The 17,033-nt window shown below is 48.0% G+C and overlaps 1 protein-coding gene across 1 annotated transcript; it reads right to left on the reverse strand.

The window, feature by feature from the left end:
• Positions 1 to 11,130: 11,130 nt before the first annotated feature.
• On the reverse strand, positions 11,131 to 16,255 carry TNFRSF12A (TNF receptor superfamily member 12A). Its single transcript, XM_033170501.1, has 5 exons — positions 16,090 to 16,255; positions 13,640 to 13,741; positions 12,595 to 12,729; positions 12,407 to 12,461; positions 11,131 to 11,209 (listed from the first exon to the last, which is right to left on the reverse strand). The coding sequence occupies exons 1-4, from the start codon at positions 16,163 to 16,165 to the stop codon at positions 12,409 to 12,411; spliced, it is 366 nt and encodes a 121-aa protein (XP_033026392.1). The 5' UTR covers positions 16,166 to 16,255; the 3' UTR covers positions 11,131 to 11,209; positions 12,407 to 12,408.
• Between the last annotated feature and the right edge of the window lie 778 nt (positions 16,256 to 17,033).

Below are 17,033 nucleotides of genomic sequence, written 5' to 3' on the forward strand. Positions count from 1 at the left end.
GGTTATATTATTGGTGTGAGTAAATATACACAGGTTACGATAAAAATGATGCAACAGTGATACTATCTTCAGCCAGTTACATTTGGTGTATGGTTATTATACGTGATATGTAACTTAGGTTTTTTGGTGTTTGATACTGGTGAATACGATACAGCACAGGAGTAGGGTGCAGTAAAAAAGTTGGCAACCTGGTGCTAATGCTCTTACGGAAAAAAGCCATTGGGGAGTAGCAGTCTGTGTTCTTTTAAAATAGGAGACCATCTCTTTTGTGTCTTCTCCCTTTGCCTCTTTACCTGTGAAGCAGAACAGTGCTTTTAAAAGTGTGGTTATTTTTTGTTAAAGTGGAGTTGCTGAAAAGTATTGCTGCCACCACTTTTTTTCTGCCAGGGCTCCCATGTCTCCAGCCTTTGTGCAGCAGGCAAAACAGAAAACAAAATGTGCATATTTTCCTCCTGGCATGGAGACACAAAGCTAAGAAACTCTTAACTAGCTGAATGTTTCCCTTTTTCAGGCAGCTCCCTGAGGGTGCAAGTGCCCTGCCAGGAAATAAAAGCGATAATCTTTGTAGCTTTCTGAACTTCCAAGAAATGAAATCAGAGCAACGAAACACTTGTTGTTGGTTTTTCCCTATAGGCACTGCTTGTTGTGTTATCAAGCAGATTCTCACAACAGCCCTGTAAGGTAGGTCTTTCTTGCTAGGTAAAGGTAAAAAGGGCCGTGGGTGGAGCTGTGGTCTAAATCACCGAGCCTCTTGGGCTTGCTGATTGGAACGTCAGCAGTTCGAATCCCCGTGCTGAGGTGAGCTGCCATCACTCTGTCCCAGCTCCTGCCAACCTAGCAGTTTGAAAGCATACCAGTGCAAGTAGATAAATAGGTACCACTGTGGCGGGAAGGTAAACGGCATTTCCATGCGCTCTGGCTTCCGTCATGGTGTTCTGTTGCACCAGAAGCAGTTTAGTCATGCTGGCCACATGACCCAGAAAGCTCTCTGCGGATAAACGCCGGCTTCCTCGGCCTGAAAGCAAGATGAGTGCCGCAACCCCATAGTCGCCTTTGACTGGACTTAACCGTTTACCTTCACCTTGTTGCTACTGGCAGGGGCACAGTGAAGTTGAGAGACACACACAGGCTTGCTTGTTGGCGAATGCACGGCCGAACCAAGCTTAGCATTAGCTGCAAGGGCAGAAGCTTCACCTGTTGAATTTCTGCCTGCAGTGCAACGGTTAAGGGCACAGGAGCATTGCAGGATTAAAGACCCACCTCCCCACCCTGCTTCCGCTCCGGAACTGGACTGCCTGACTCATCCGCCTCTTCAAAGGAGCCTCGCTCCCTTTTCTTTCTTTCTTTTTTGGCTCGGGTTCCTCTGGAATGTCTGAAATTAATTATTTTGACTAGCAAGTGGCACCGCGGGGACCGGCTTGGGTGAGAGGGGACCACCAGCACTCCTGAGACAGCCTGGGAGGGGAAAGTGGACCAGCCCCCCCCCACCTCCACCCCCCCCCCCGCGATAGGCTAGGCAGGGAGGGTCGCACACCAGAACAGACGGATTCCCAGCCCGATCTCCTGGGTTCCCTCTGTGTGTGAGAGGGAGGGAGAGTCATTTGTTCTCTCCAACTCCCGGCCGACTCTCCTCCTTTCAATCTGTGATTCATTCTGTTGTTCCGGCTGGCTAGCTCCGATCTCCCAGCACATACACACACAGCCCCACACATTCCTTCCCCATGAGTTTATCCCGTCTGAGCTTTCTCCTCCTCTTCTGCATTTCCATCTCTTTAATCTTCTCGTGGTTGCCTCTCCCGATTTTTAAGTGCAATTTAAAATTATGGTCCTTAAAAAAAAAACAGCAAAAAAGAAAGAAGAAGAGGATTTCCCATATGGGATGCATGTGTTCATTCTCCTTCCTTGGAGGTTTTGAAAGCAGAGGCTGGCTGGCCATCTGCCACGGATGCTTTAGTTGAGATTCCTGCATTGCAGGGGGTTGGACTAGATGACCCCTGGGGTGTCCCTTCCAACTCTACAGTTCTATGATTCTTTGAGGATAGTAGCAACCCTTACACTACAATCCGTGACAGTGTGTTTATTCGGAAGTGAAGCTCATTGTAATGATCAGTAGGGTCTTAATTTCTGTTGCCACCTTATTAAGTCTGTATTAAACCTTGGTCTATATATGCAGCAGAATGAGGGGATATCAGATTAACATTTTGCAGTCGCATATCCAACATACAACATAGAAACAAGATTCCAAAGAACCTCCTGGACTTCCCTCCTCCCCTTTGTGGGTCCTATTGTTTATCATTCCCTCCTGCATCTTTTATAATAATCCAAATATTTTACCTCTTCACTGTGTCCAAAATTCACCATTAAACTGGCAGAACGAATAGTCTCATTTCACAGGGGTCGCTTTTCTTTTGTTGATGCTTCCTTATAGGTTTTTTGGTGTGTTTTTTTTAATCCACTTTCTACAGATTATATATCATATTAGAGAGACGGACAGACAGACATGCACACACACACACACACACACACACACACACCTAGCGGTGCAGAAAGTGGCCAGAGATGAAAAAACCATTCTCCTCAAATGCAGTGGCCATCTAGATGTTGATGGACTACAGCTCCCATCATCCCTCACCACTGATTGCATGAGCTGAGGCTGATGGGAGCTGGAGTTCCAACAAAATCTGGAAGGTCAGAACATGAATAATCAAGGTTAGTTTTCCTACAGTCTGGTACTGTTATAAAAATTCTGTAACTGGGTCCGTCTCCAGAAGGGAGTCCGTAACCCCGGGAAGAGCGCTATAATTTAAGAGCCCCTTCCCGACAACGCAGCACAAAGACAAAGACAATACCGAGTCTCCCAAAGCAAGACCTTGTTTATTAGAAACTGCTGCAGCAGGGTGTTTTGCAAGCAAAAGACCCCAAACAATGGCGCGCGAGCTCCTATATAGACTTTTGAAATTGCCCCCCTCCAGCTCAAGACCACCCCTCCATACATCATACATACATCACAGATACATCGGAACTACATCACAAATTGGGAGGGTCTGGTAGCAGTGATCTGAGCATCCTGGACCCATGTCTCCTCTTGCCCTCCACCAAAACCCATCAAGTAAAACAAAAGAGATATTTACATTCCCCTGTTTCCCAGCCAAGCCAATCACACCCTTTTGTCTCCATCTGACCCTGCCATCTTTGGAATGGCCACCCAGTCTGGCACTCAGGCAACAGGATGCCAGGGATTATCACTTTTAATTCCTGAGATAATGGGAAGGTTCCCCCAGCCACTCCTTCCTTGCAGAGAAGCAGTTTATCAGTTTGGGAGTGAAAATTGGTGTGAGGCCTGTTTTTTTCTGTGTTTGCTTGGTAAATTAATAATATATATTATATATATAAATAAAAGACCTTAAATTCTTACAACAGTACCATCCTGATGTTTTGGACTCATCAGCCTAGGAAAGCATGGCCAATGGTTAGGGATGATGGGCAGGTTGACAAAGACTCATCCAGGCTTGAGAATGGCCACTCATTGCTGGCAAGTAGGAACTGACTCCAGGCAAACAAGGTTGGGAAGAATTTGCAAACTTTATGCTTTAACTCATCCTCTGGTACAAATAACAGGATGGTTTATTGGTCTCTAAGTGATGGGTTTCACCAACTGCACCACTTTTGGGGGGGAAGAGAGGATTTTTGTTAACATTAAAAAAAATCATCAAAGGAATGGGAGAGAAGCATACAGTTAAAATGGAAATAAATAAATACTTTTTTTTTTTAAGTGTATACCATTTTGCAGGTTGGGGTAAGAGGTGCAAAGGCGGAAGACGGCTGGCTTAAGGTGATGAGTAAGTTCACAGTTATGATGATTCAACCTGTTCCAGACAGTCTGTTTACTGAGTGTTAATCCTGAGTTGTTTGCACAGAGACTAGATAGCACCGGCTGTTTGTTGGATTCTTTCTGATTTATTGGGATAGAAGCTGGGAGCAAATTCCCCCCCCCCTGCAATTTCCAGTCCGTTTCCCCATCAATTTCTTTATTGCTAAAAGTCAAATTTGGAGGGGAAGGAAGCAGGTTTGTTATGCAGTGAAGGCCTCCAAATCAACCCGGTTTTTATTTATTTATTTAACTTTTATCGATGTGACAAAACACAGATAAAAAAACTTTCCCGCCATAGGCACATATTACTGTATAAATAAGCATAAATCACTTCTAAAAAAAACCCCAACTTCTTTGCACTGCCACACTCAAAACTCTTAATGGCAGCATTTGATTTAACCCTATGCCTATTATGCCCAGTTATTTTTCAATGCAATTTACTGCAGGCACCTGTTTCGAACATTTCTTCTCTGATAATTTTATACAGGCGCATCACAATGGTTAATTTTATGATCTCCGATTGCTCCCAGGTTTTCCTGATTAATCCTATTCGTTGTAGAGCTCTCTTCCCATGTTTTTGCATAGTATATACTTCCTTGCAATGGTTGCTGCATATTAAACTTGTGTTTGGTATTTCACAACCCTCTTCTGTCCTGAATTTTTGGTATGTGATTGAATCTTATCCAAAAATAGCGACAGTCTGGAAGCGCCTTTAGTAATCAGCCAGTCATGGGAATTATCCCCGTATCTGTAAACACAGTGGGGTTAGAGATGTTGGATAGTATCTTCTTGAATACTGGGAGCAAGCTGTCTCTATTTGGATAGGGATGTCACCCCCTGGGGTGATTGGCCCCCACATTTTTGCCTTGACCAAAATAATGCATGAAAAGGGTTTCCTCCCCAGGCAGAGGGCAGCAGAACCCAGCTCACTTGACACTTCAAAGTGGTGTCAACCCAGAAATTTTGGGAGTTGGATGTATGCTGGAGAACGCTGAAATATCTCTCTTAGGCCACATTCACACCATACATTTAAAACACTGAGATACCACTTTCAGCACTCATTAAACCATTCTGGCAACTGTAGTCTGTTAGGGGTGCTGAGAGATTTTAGGAGAGCATTATTCCCCTCACAGAGCTACAATTCCTAAAGTTCCCAACGAAGACAGAGTGATTGTTCAACCACTCTGTATCCTTCAGTGGGGACGCGGGTGGAGCTGTGGCCTAAATCACCGAGCCTCTTGGGCTTGCCGATTGGAAGGTCAGCAGTTCGAATCCCCGTGCTGAGGTGAGCTGCCGTCACTCTGTCCCAGCTCCTGCCAACCTAGCAGTTCGAAAGCATACCAGTGCAAGTAGATAAATAGGTACCACTGTGGCGGGAAGGTAAACGGCGTTTCTGTGCGCTCTGGCTCCTGTCACGGTGTCCCGTTGCGCCAGAAGCGGTTTAGTCATGCTGGCCACATGACCCAGAAAGCTGTCTGTGGACAAACGCCAGCTCCCTCTGAAGTGAGATGATCGCCACAACCCCACAGTTGCCTTTGACTGGACTTTTTTTTTTTTTTTTATAAGATTTTATTATTTTCTATTAAGACAAATGAAAAACATAACATAAACAACAACATTAGCAATACAAAAAATACAATGCATAAACACAACACAAAAATACAATCAAACAATTACAATAAAAAGAGACATATACAAACCTTTAAACTAACACTTATCCTCTTATTTTTCTTGTTACTATCTTTGACTGGACTTAACCATCCAGGAGTCCTTTACCTTTTACCTTTACCTTTATCCTTCAGTGCAATCTGAAACTTTTGTGAAAGTGATGCTTGAGGCTGTTTCTTCCACGTTGTTTCTGTTCCTTCTTTACACAGTCTTATCTTCTTAAATTTGATCCCTCCCACAATTCAATCCGATCAAAGTGGTCCTTTACTCATGTTACTAAGGGCACTCTCAGACTTCTGCTATTTTTGGGTGAGATTCAACCAAATACTGGCAAATTGAGGTTGCATCATTACAATGGAGAGTTTTTGCCCAGCAATGACCTGACAGTTTGCAATAAGGAAAGTGATGGGGAAAGAGAGTGGTAAATGTGGGACAATGACATTTAACCTCCCCACAAACAGATCAGGATGAAAATATCCAGTGTAGCCTCACCAACCTGTAAACGACTCAGGATCATGTATGCTCAATAAACAGGCCATCTGGAAGCAGCCAAGAACTGAGAATTAAGCAATATTTTTTTTATAAAAGTCCACAAAAAAAGAGTTCCATCTATTTTGGGTGTTTGAACCCCCTGGTGCTTTAAAGTAACTGGTGACCAACACTCCCCCCCCCCACTTTCTTATTTCCAGAGAGACCAGGGCTAGTTAGGGCCAGTTGTGGCTTCATTTTCTTTTTTAAGACCCTCTTTTAAGATTTTGCTTTTTTTAAATTGTTCTTGCCTCTTTCAAGTTCTCTGCTGCTGAAGATCCGAGCTCCACCGCTATGGAGTTACACTTGTCGATCCCTGAGCTATATTAAGCTCTCTTACAATACAGAACAGACGTTCCCTCAGTGGATCAACATCACCTCATTTTTTATTTTTTATTTTTAAATCGCACACACCTTGGGAGTTTAAATAGGGTTGGTTCCATCTCCTTCACAGAGAACATCTCTGGGGGAGATGGCGGGAACCAGACCGATTGAAGGGGTTTTTGTAGCAGACTTTGGACTGATCTCTGGAGTTGGAGAGAGGCTCAGGTGTTGAGAGCTTCCTCTGCCCCCCCTCCAAGTCATGCTCCCCCTCCCTCTCTCTCTCTGGCTCAAGCTGCCCCACCACCTTCAGATGACTCACTGGGTGGTGTCAGAGGACAGGCTGGTATGAACTAAGGGGACAGGAATGTGCAGCCAGCAAGGCCATAAGGGTAAGTGCAAGGAAAAGAGGGAGAGGGTGAGTCACAGGGAGAGGTGGGGGGGGGGGAAGAGAGGAGAAAGGAAATTATGGGGGAGGAGGGGAGGACCCAGCCAAAGGCTTTTAAAGGACAGAAAATCAGGAAGTGAAGAATAAAATTAAAGAAGAGAAGGGGGGGGGGGAGAGATGGGAGATTGCAGGAGCATTCAGTGGTTATTATGTGGCTTGGTTAATAAGCATTTCCTTACCTACAGGGCCTCCCCCTGCGGCAACTTGGCTGTCTTCCAAGTGATCCCAACATCAGAATAAAGGAAGAACAAGTGAAAGCAGTGTTAGGAGACGCAGAGTGGTAAAAAAAATTAGAAGAATAGAATTGTACGGTTGGAAGGGACCCCCGAGGGTCATCTAGTCCAACCCCCTGCAATGCAGCTGTCCCACACGGAGATCGAACCTGCAAGCTTGGCGTTATCAGCGCTACGCTGTGTAATAAAAAATTAGGTTCAGCCCCAGAAGGGAGTCCACGAACCTGAGGGAGAGCCTCAGCAGGGCTCCCTTCCTGTCAAGAGCACCTAAGAACAAATAGAGACGATACAGAATCTCCCAAAGCAAGGCGATAGCCCTTTATTAGAAACTGCTGCAGCAGGGTGTTTTGCAAGCAAAATACCTCGAACAAAGGCGTGCAAGCTTCTATATAGACTTTTGAAATTGCCCCCCTCCAGCTCAAGACCACCCCTCCAGACATCAGAATTACATCACAAATTGGGAGGGTCTGGTAGCAGTGATCTGAGCATCTTGGACCCTGCCCCCATGTCTCCTCTTGCCCTCCACCAAAAACCCATCAAGTGAAACAAAAGATATTTACATTTCCCTATTTCCCAGCCAAGTTAATCACACCCTTTTGTCTGGCACTCAGGTATCAGGATGCCAGAGATTATCACTCAGGCAGAGGGCTGCTGAGTAGCTGGAGGGGCAACCCCCCCCTTTTGTTCCTGAGACAAAGAAATACTTGGTCAGTTGGGAGTCAAAATGGAGTGAGGCCTGTCTTCCTGTGCTGTTTTTCAGACATGTGGCCTTATTTGTTTTGGTACATTAATAACAATTATTATATATAAATAAAATACCTTAAAATTCTTAAAGCAGCTGTAACCAACTGAGCTGAGCGATGTGCATCAGGAGAAAATTAAACTTGAGGCTGCAGTCCTATACATGCAAGCGGGGTTTGCATGTATGATAGTCAGCGTGTGTACACAGCCTCGTAATAATAGTAATAATTGGAGAAGCTGTAATCAGAAGAAACCGTAGCAAAGACGCCACTGCTCAGGGAATCAGAACAAGTTGCTGCCTGGTGGGGAAACGCTAACCTTGCGGGTGCTGCTGAGCCAATATTACAGGGCGAGAAATCGCCACCAAAGATGAGGTGCCACCACTACTAAGGCCCCGCCAGCCGCCATTACCTGCCTGACATTTGAAGGTGCAGCGACCCAGAGCAGGGCCTCCGTTGACCTTTGAAAAGAACAGGCAGGTACACCTGGGAGACTGTAGCCTTCCAGGTACACAAGGGGGGGATGGGAAACCAGGAAGAGGTCCTATGATGAGAGCTGGGAGGGGGCCACTGGGTGAGATACGCCCCAGAAAGGTAATGGGGTGCAAGCACACAAATTTCCGTGAGTGCAGGTAGTCATCCATTAGACGCTGTGCTTTGTCAGCGGAGGAAGCTGATTAAAAGCAATTACTACATCCAACCCCAGCCTTTCAAAGTGCCGACAGCAGCTCACGCCGTCTCCCATCTGAGCAGCGGCCAAGTTCAGGCCTGCTCCGTTCCTCAGGAGAGAGCTACATCAAGGTGCCTTCAGGCTACGCTCTGGATGTAAAGGAAGACAGGAAACCACCCAAACAGCTGCATTCCCAGCCACCCCCTCCCTCCCCATCCAAAGGGAACGAAGCTTCAATGATTTCAAGTGATTTGATTCTGCACTGCGTATCTGGGACCACTCAAGGATTGAAAAGGGCCAGAGCTTATTTAATTTCAGAGATGAGAAGTTATTAAAGTAAAATTAGAATTGGAACCAAAGGAGAGAAAACGGGGGAAGTCACCGAGTAATGATTCGAACAAGAAAAGTTTTTTTTTTTTTGTGCAAACAAGAAAAAGAATTATTGGTGTGATTTGTTTTATTATGGTTTAATTGTGGGGTTTGTGTTTGGGTTTGTGTTGATGTATGTGTTATGTGTTATGTTGTTCTTTGTTTTGTAAAAACCAATAAACTCTTTATAAAAAAAAAAATATGAAAAGGGCCAGAGCTCAGCATGAGGCAGCCAGGAGATGGAAGGGAAGAAGGGGAAAATGAGTTCTTGAGAATAGGCAAGTATTTTTCCTTTTTTTTAAATCAGGGGTGGGTCTACTATAAGCTAAAGCTTCAAGGCCCCTAATCCCAGAGGGACCCCAAAAGCGACTTATAAAATGATGGTTCTAGTAGACCCCATTCGAGTCGCGCCACTCACAACGGATTGTTTTTGTTGTTGTCTCTGTTTCAACAACCCCAAAGTTTGGGAGTCAGTAGTGGTGATCTGTCATGGAACAACCCCCTTGAAGAAGCTTAACAGGGGTTGCCCAGACCTCATTGCTGGTTGTGAAAGGGCCCCCCATAGCAATTCAAGCTTCAGGACCCCCAAAACTGGCTTTGCCAGTTGAGCTATGCTGCCTTCTGGTTCCCTTCCTAGTCCAAGGAATGGGGACAGTTCAGACCTGCGCCCCCCCCCGCCTGCAAAGTCCTCCTCATTCTCATCCACCTGACAGTGTTGTCATACGACAAGGGACAGGGAAACCAATGGCCCTCTAGGTGTCCCTAGATGACATCTCTCATCATTCCCGACCCACTGGCTTCGCTGGCTGGGACTGATGGGAGCTGGAGGGCCACAGAGCGCCCACTTCTGCTGTAAGGATTCGTCCTTCATTATATAAAAAATGCTCTGAGCACTCAAAAAATTAATAGTTCAGGCAGCTTCCCATTTAGGTTAGGTTAGGTTCCAAGGCATCACACGTTTAAGTGAAATCGTGTATATGGCGGACACCATTGAAAAAGGCTGCAAACACCCTCTAAACCTCTGGAAACCATTTAAGAAACCAGCAGAGCTCTTGAGATTGCACTTGCAAAGGCTTGTGGGATTGCTGGGCACCGTTTCTGCGCTGTTTTTGTTTGCCTCCTTAAGTGCCACTTCCGGGTTTGGGGCGACGCAAGTGTAAACGGGGAGTTGCCCGCATTAATACGCTGCTGTCAAGTATTCAGTCCTGCTGACACGCTTTCGTAAGAAGAAGAAGAGTTTGGATTTGATATCCCGCTTTTCACTACCCGAAGGAGTCTCAAAGCAGCTAACATTCTCCTTTCCCTTCCTCCCCCACAACAAACACTCTGTGAGGTGAGTGGGGCTGAGAGACTTCAGAGAAGTGTGACTAGCCCAAGGTCACCCAGCAGCTGCATGTGGAGGAGCGGAGACGCGAACCCGGTTCCCCAGATTACGAGTCTGCCGCTCTTAACCACTACACCACACTGGCTCTAACCAAAATAAAGCACGCCTCTTGTTTCATCGATAATTAATTCTATTTTTTATTTAAATCCACAAACTCTGGTTCATGAAACGACATGCTGTTCCCCACCCCCACCCCTCCCCCGTGCCTGAAAATCACACCCATAAAATTAAACGTTAGAGATATAAATAGCAGTCTCTCTCTGCTCGAGCACCAAGGGCAGAGGAGAAAACAGGAAGAACTGAAGGTAGTGGGGGGGGGGTCTTGTGGCTCCTTGCGTCGTGGCCCAGCCACCACGCAAAGAGGCTCGGTTGAAAAGACAGTCCCTGCTGCTCTCCTGGAGAGCCTTAGCACCCAAATAAGACATCTCTATATACAGATAATCTAAGAATCACATTCATTGTTAGCCCTAAAATGCTCCGCAGCGGGAAACAGCACAGTTGATGCTGTGACCTTCCTAGCAAAAAGTGACCCAGCTGGGAAGACTTGGCAGCCGAAAAGCTCTCTCTCTGCAGCTGGCTCCCCAGCATGAAATTTCATCTCCCCAATATGGGGCATTTAAGATCGTGGGGCACCGGAGGGGGGAAGAGAGGCATCCCCCCCCTTGCTTCTCCCCTAACACTGAAAAATTTAGAGGGAGACAGATGTGCCGTTCCAAAGGGGGGAAAACAAATACTTTTCTTTTCCTTTCCCGAAATGTACAGAAGGTTAAGAAGGCGTAAGACCTCCCCACACACCACGTTTCTCCCCCCCCCCAGGTGTGAGTGAGTGAGTGAGTGAGTTGGCATGTGTGCAAAAGTGTAAGGCCCCCTCAGGGCCGAAGGAAAACGTCCTTTCCGGATTCTTCAGGAAAAGTCAGAGGTAATGAAGAGGCTGGATTGATCTCTTCTCTTGCGTTTGAAATGTCGACCAAGATGATCTGTGGGGCGGGAGAGAAAAGAATGAATGGATGTAAAAAAAAATAATGGATTGTCAAAGGCATGGAGACAAAGAGGGATGTAGTGGGTGAGAGCAGCCTTCCTCAATTTGTTGACCTCCAGGTGTTATTCAACTAAGAATGCAGGATGAGCCCTTGTAGGATCAAGTCAGGGGCTCATCTAGTTCAGCATTGGGAAGCCAGCAAGCAAGACCGAGGAGGCAGAGCACTGCTTCCATGTAAAAATACGTATTGTTAGAAGCGGGATTCAAACCCGTGCCTCCAGGTGAGAGGCTGCAATTTGAACCCAGCGCCTTAGGCCACGCAGCCATCCTGGTTTATAAGACTCCCATCATATCCAGGTTAGGAAAGGAGGGCTTAGAGCAGGCGTTGGCAAGGTTATCCCGCCATGGGCCGGATCAAGCCCACGGAGAGTGTCCGTGGGCCGGACATGGGCAGCGCGATGCCAGAAATCGCTTCTGCGCATGTCCAGACGCCGAAAATCGCTTTTGCGCAGGTGAGATTTTTGGCATCACGAAGGTTGCCGACTTCTGGCTTAGAGCGACCCAGGTCTGAAGCATACTGAGTAATTTTGGGCCAGACACCATCTTTCAGGGTATCCTATTTCCCAGAGCTGTTGTGAGGGTTAGAGAGCAGAGAGTTCCATTTACGCTGCCCCGAGAAAGGGCAGGATTTATTTACTTATCAAATAAAAAGACACCCCCCCCAAGGGTTGAGATTTGAGAAACAAACCACCCAGTTTGGCCAGGGGAGCTGGACGCTGAGAGGTTGGGTGGCCATCTGTCATACATGCTTCAGTTGAGATTCCTGCATGGCAGAGGTTTGAACTAGAAGACCGTCAGAATCTCTTCCAACTCTATGATTCTGTGATCCCCACAACTGAATCTATGCCTTGTTAAAGAAAACCCTATCTGCAACCATCAGTCCTGCTAATTTAATAAATACTCCTGCAAACACACACCCTAGTTTTCTTAAACCCAGTTTTGGGATTATGGGAATGGAGGAGGAGCCTGGAGACATTACCCAGCTTTCCCCCTACAGCTCTTGAGGACTATAAACTTGGCTCTGTTTTTTAAGCGAAAGATGCTAAGTTAATGCAACTGGCAGAAGTGAGCAGGGTCAGGCCATGAGTGGGGTAGGATGGAGCTGTGGTTACAGACCGGAAGCATCCGTTCTTACCTTCAGTGTATCAGCGATTCCTGAGCTGAATGGCCTCCAGTCTCTTCAATTGGTGCTGGAAATAGAGAAGGCAAATTGTGAGTTTTAGCAATAAGTGGGGAGGGAGAGGGTGGGAGGGCTCTGCTGTTGAGATGCTCCCAGGAGAGACTCCCAATTTAGGGCTAGATAATGGGAAAGAAGCGACTTACTTGTGAATTTCTCCCGCCGTCGGCAGCGGGCGTAGATTATGATGCCACCTATCAAAACCGCCAGAGTTAAGGCACCCAGGGACGCTCCCACCAGAAGCCACATATTGAAATTATCTCGGAGCTGAGGGTCTCCGCCTGCCAGAGAGAAGGGAGAGGGAAGGGTTAAAAACTCAGCCAAGCTTCCCAAAGGCCTGATCCGCTTCTTATCCCAGCACTTCCTCCTGGGGCTCCCCTAAGACTGAGAGTCTCTTAACAATTTGAACCAGACTCGTCTTTAACAACATCCCCTTTTCCTTCCTGCTAAACCATTTCCCACAAGGCCAGTCGGTTGACCCACGGCTGGAAGAGGAACGAAACGGTGCCAAAAATAAAAAGTTGCAAATCTCAGCTTCGAATTCAGGCTGGGGAATGTCGCTGAACTTTTTCTTTTCAAGCCGCAGGCTTTTTGGGGACCGGATTTCAGCACACACTTGTGCCAAGTGGGAGGAGCGGCGGGTGCAGGGGGAATAGAAGCAAAACAAAACCCCAAACGAAAAAAATAATGTTTTTCAAATTCTGTTTAATGCGATGAAGATCTCTTTCTGCGTACATTTGATATTTGGTCCTCCTCTCCCTGGATTCATGCCAGATTTCATGTACACATCATGCACACACATGCATAGAGTCCTGCAGCCTTCAGTGTCAGTGCGGTGCAGTGGGTAGAGAATGTTAGATTAGGGCCCGGGTTCAAATCTCCACTCAGCCATAAAGCTTGCAGGGTGGAGGGGTGACACTCAGACCCATCACTGTCTTACAGCCTGGCTTAAAGGGCTGTTGTGAAGGCAATGGAAGGAGGGGCATGAAATAGAGAGGGGTTCGGTGCAGATCACCCTTGCAGGTGGAAAGCTACCATCCCTGGTTTCCTGCCCTCAATCCCACCCCCCACCCCAAAATCCCGGTTCTACTCTCACAAATGGCTTGTCGATATAAGAAGTCAATTCAGCTGGAGCAACCCAAGGTTCCCGCCCCAGTGCATGATGGGTAAGGGTTGGTGTCGGCCACTCACATGTGGTGCAAAAGTCATTCTTGTTTTGACGCTGGCAGACAGAACAATCCATGCATTTCTCCAGGTCTGGGCTCCAAGACTGGCCTCCTGGGCACACGGAAGCTGGGGGGGGGGGGGGAGAGAGAAAAGGAAGATTCAGACAGGAGCCTCTTGGCTGTGTAAGCACTGACACCTGTATTATCCTAAGCTCACACACATACCCATCCCATCTGGCTGGGTTTCCCCAGCCACTCTGGGCAGCTTACAGCATATGTAAAAATATAATGAAACACCAAACATGAAAAACATGAATGTTGCTAGTACATCTGGTGTGCTACAGATGTTTTGGTAAGTCACATCCAGCACGTTTATACCACTGTAAGAGTCATGACTCCCCCCAGCACAGGAATCCTGGGAACTGTAGTTTACCCACATACAGAGAGCTAAAATTCCAAACACCCTTAACTACAGTTCCCAGGCAAAGGTGCCAACTTGAATAAAATATTGGGGGGGGGGAGGTAAGCCCCGCCCCACATAATTGATCACATGATGCGACACACGCACACTATTTGAATGGAAAAGCCCATCACCTTTCTTGGAGGGGGAATGGCCCCCCTCAAATATTTTTTGGGGGGACGAAAGGACCTCAGTCCCTAGGAATTGGCTCCTATGTTCCCTGGATTATTGGGGGGGGGGGAGCCATGAGTGTTAAAGTGGTATGAATGTGCTTTAAATGGATTGTGTGGATGTGACATCCGTGTTGGCTGGCTCTGCTGCACTCCAAAACCAAGTTGGAAAGGCTATATAATCCAGGGAGAAATGAAGGGGTTTGGGGGGGGGGGCTGGGATTCGCAAGCAGGCTTCTTTGGAAGCCAGGCCCGCTGGGATCATTGCAGCCTTTCGACTCCAGAGCAAATCGTGGTTTAGGAGGACCGCGCTGTAAAACGAGCCGGGGTGGGAGGGATAAAAGGGCGATTAGGAAGAAGCTGAATGAATGAAAGCAATCAAGCAAGCGACAAGTCAGAACATGAAGACACTTAACAGCTGAATGAAAAATAAGAAAAAGATCCATACACGAGGCTCTCCTGTCCTTCCCTCCCTCCGCCCCATGACATGAGGGTCTATTTCCAGAGGGGTAACGTCATTAGGGAAAGGGGTGTCGTGTTTCGCCCCGAAACCTGAACCAGCCCCGAGCAACAGCAGCAGCAGCAGCAGCAGCATGAGAGCATCGGGGGGTCAAGACTGAGAGCATCACGTGGCTAAGTTGTGGCGCGGGGGAGGGCAAGGGTCCCTCTCCCCGCTTTCAAGTGACTTCATTGATAAAATATGCCCCGTGCAAGCGAGCAAACAGATGGCGTCGGGCCCAGAAGTGGAACGAAAGAGAAGGTGGGGCGGAGCCGGTGGGTGAGTCACCATGTGGGTCGCCTGATGCAGCGGACGTCAGATTTCTGTCTCCCCACCCCCCAGGTCCCCAATTGTTCGCTGCCGGGATCCTGCTCTCCAGTCCCAGTTTTCTCACTTGTGACTTGCGGGGGGGGGGGGAAGGAAACTTTCACCCGCAAGGCAGCCAATGGGGAGGCGGCGCTGGCTGAGGGGGCGTGGCACCGAACTCATGGAAATTCCAACGCGGACCAGAGTTGCTTCTGCCATTGATCTTCTTTTCGCGGGGGGCGGGGCTCCGCGCCATTAACTCGCGGAAATCGGTGAGAGTCGAAAGCGCCTCTGGGCATGGACAGACGGCCTTCCCTTCCAAGGCGGGCTACAGCCCCGCCCCCTCTCCCCATCGCTTCTGCTGTGGATTAAGCCGGGCTGGAGGGATCCGTTCCAAACATTGGCCTCGTCACTTTCCCTGTCCCCGCAGCTATGTGTCGTTAGCAGCTCCGCGACACGCAAACATTCAACAGGTCGAGCCCTCTCCCAGACGCGAATGGTTTAAAAGGTTGCACCTGTTGAAATGCTGCCTGGAGAGCAACTGTTAGAGAGGCACAAGAGAGGGCGACAGCTTTACACCCACGCAGAGTCCCTCTCTAATGGATGGAAGCGCCGCTACGTCTAGGCACAGGGCTGTCGAACGGAGTTCTGTGTGATTCGAAAGCTGACATACTCATTTGGCCCCCTTCGTATCTGCTAACCTGGGCTGTTTGCCATTTCACGTTCTCGGAGGGAGAGCCCAACAGCCCCCATCCCTAGCCCACCCCGTCGCCAAAGATCCAGTATTTTCAGGTAGGACTGGGACGCCGGAGAGCCGCTACACTGTCAGTGTAGACAGTAGTAAGATCTATGGACTAGCAGCCGACAGGGGACGTTCAACCGGTACAGCCTCCCTATCTCCATGCCCGGGAGAAGAAGTTTCACCTCCTTGCCTCCTGCCTGCCTTGGCTTTATAGCTGTGAAGGCGGCTGGGTTTTGCCGCGGATGAGAGGACACCACGCCAAACAATCCCACCCCACCGCTTCCGGATACCCCTTTACCTGGAACCGGCTCTCCCGAGGCTATCCTGTACAGGAAGGGGAAAAGCCCCACCAGGACGGCTCCCAAAGGCAGCATCTCTCGACCGCTCTCCCTGCCTCCGAGGATGAGAAAAAGGAGCGACTGAACCGCTGGCCTGTCTGTGACTCAACTCCAAAGACTTTCCTCGGCTCACTATAGAGACGCCCACGCAGATCCGGAAGGCCAGGATTGGCGGGCAAGGAGCCAGGACTCCTGGGTTCCATCCTTTGATGTGGGAAGGGGGCGAGGGAGGCGCGGGGGGGGGGATGGAGTGTCTAGCAAGTTAAAGCAGGAAAAGCTCAGAGCGAGAAATTGTGGATTTTCTGGGCAGGGCAACGAGTCGCCTAGATTAAACCGGGGACTGGGAGGCGGGAGAGCTGGGTGCCAGGACGCCTGGGTTCCCCAGAAAGAGGGTCCCGCTGAGGTTTTGGATTTTTCCTTTAACAAAAACAAACCCTACAGTCGGTGTTTCACGCAGCTCCTTGATTTTGTGGCTTTTAAGTTTATTGTGCTTAGGGGTTTTCTTTCAATAGGTAAACTTTGCTTTATTCCTTTTGGAAACCGCCCGGGGAATATGATCGAAGGACGGTATAAAAATATTTCTGATAAATAGACATTAGATCAAAGGGGATATGTCAGAAGCCGAAAGCTGCTCTGAAATGACCGCTGCTCTAGGCGGGTTGTTTGTTTTAATAAGGTTACTTTAAAAAGGGGGGGGGAGAGAGAGAGAGAGAGAACGGTGCATAGAGAATGAATGAATACAAAGAGCTCCTGTAGGAAATGGCTGTGGGAAGGAGGTTGGGAGGGGATACCGTATTACTGGGTTAAAGGAAATAACTGGGGCTTCTGAGTTCTTTGGAAAACTCCGTCTCCGGGACTGTCTGGTCTGAGAGGTTTAGTCTGTCGCTAAACGAATGGAACCACT

This window comes from Lacerta agilis, chromosome 14 (assembly GCF_009819535.1).
Source record: "Lacerta agilis isolate rLacAgi1 chromosome 14, rLacAgi1.pri, whole genome shotgun sequence".
Taxonomy (NCBI): Eukaryota; Metazoa; Chordata; class Lepidosauria; order Squamata; family Lacertidae; genus Lacerta; species Lacerta agilis.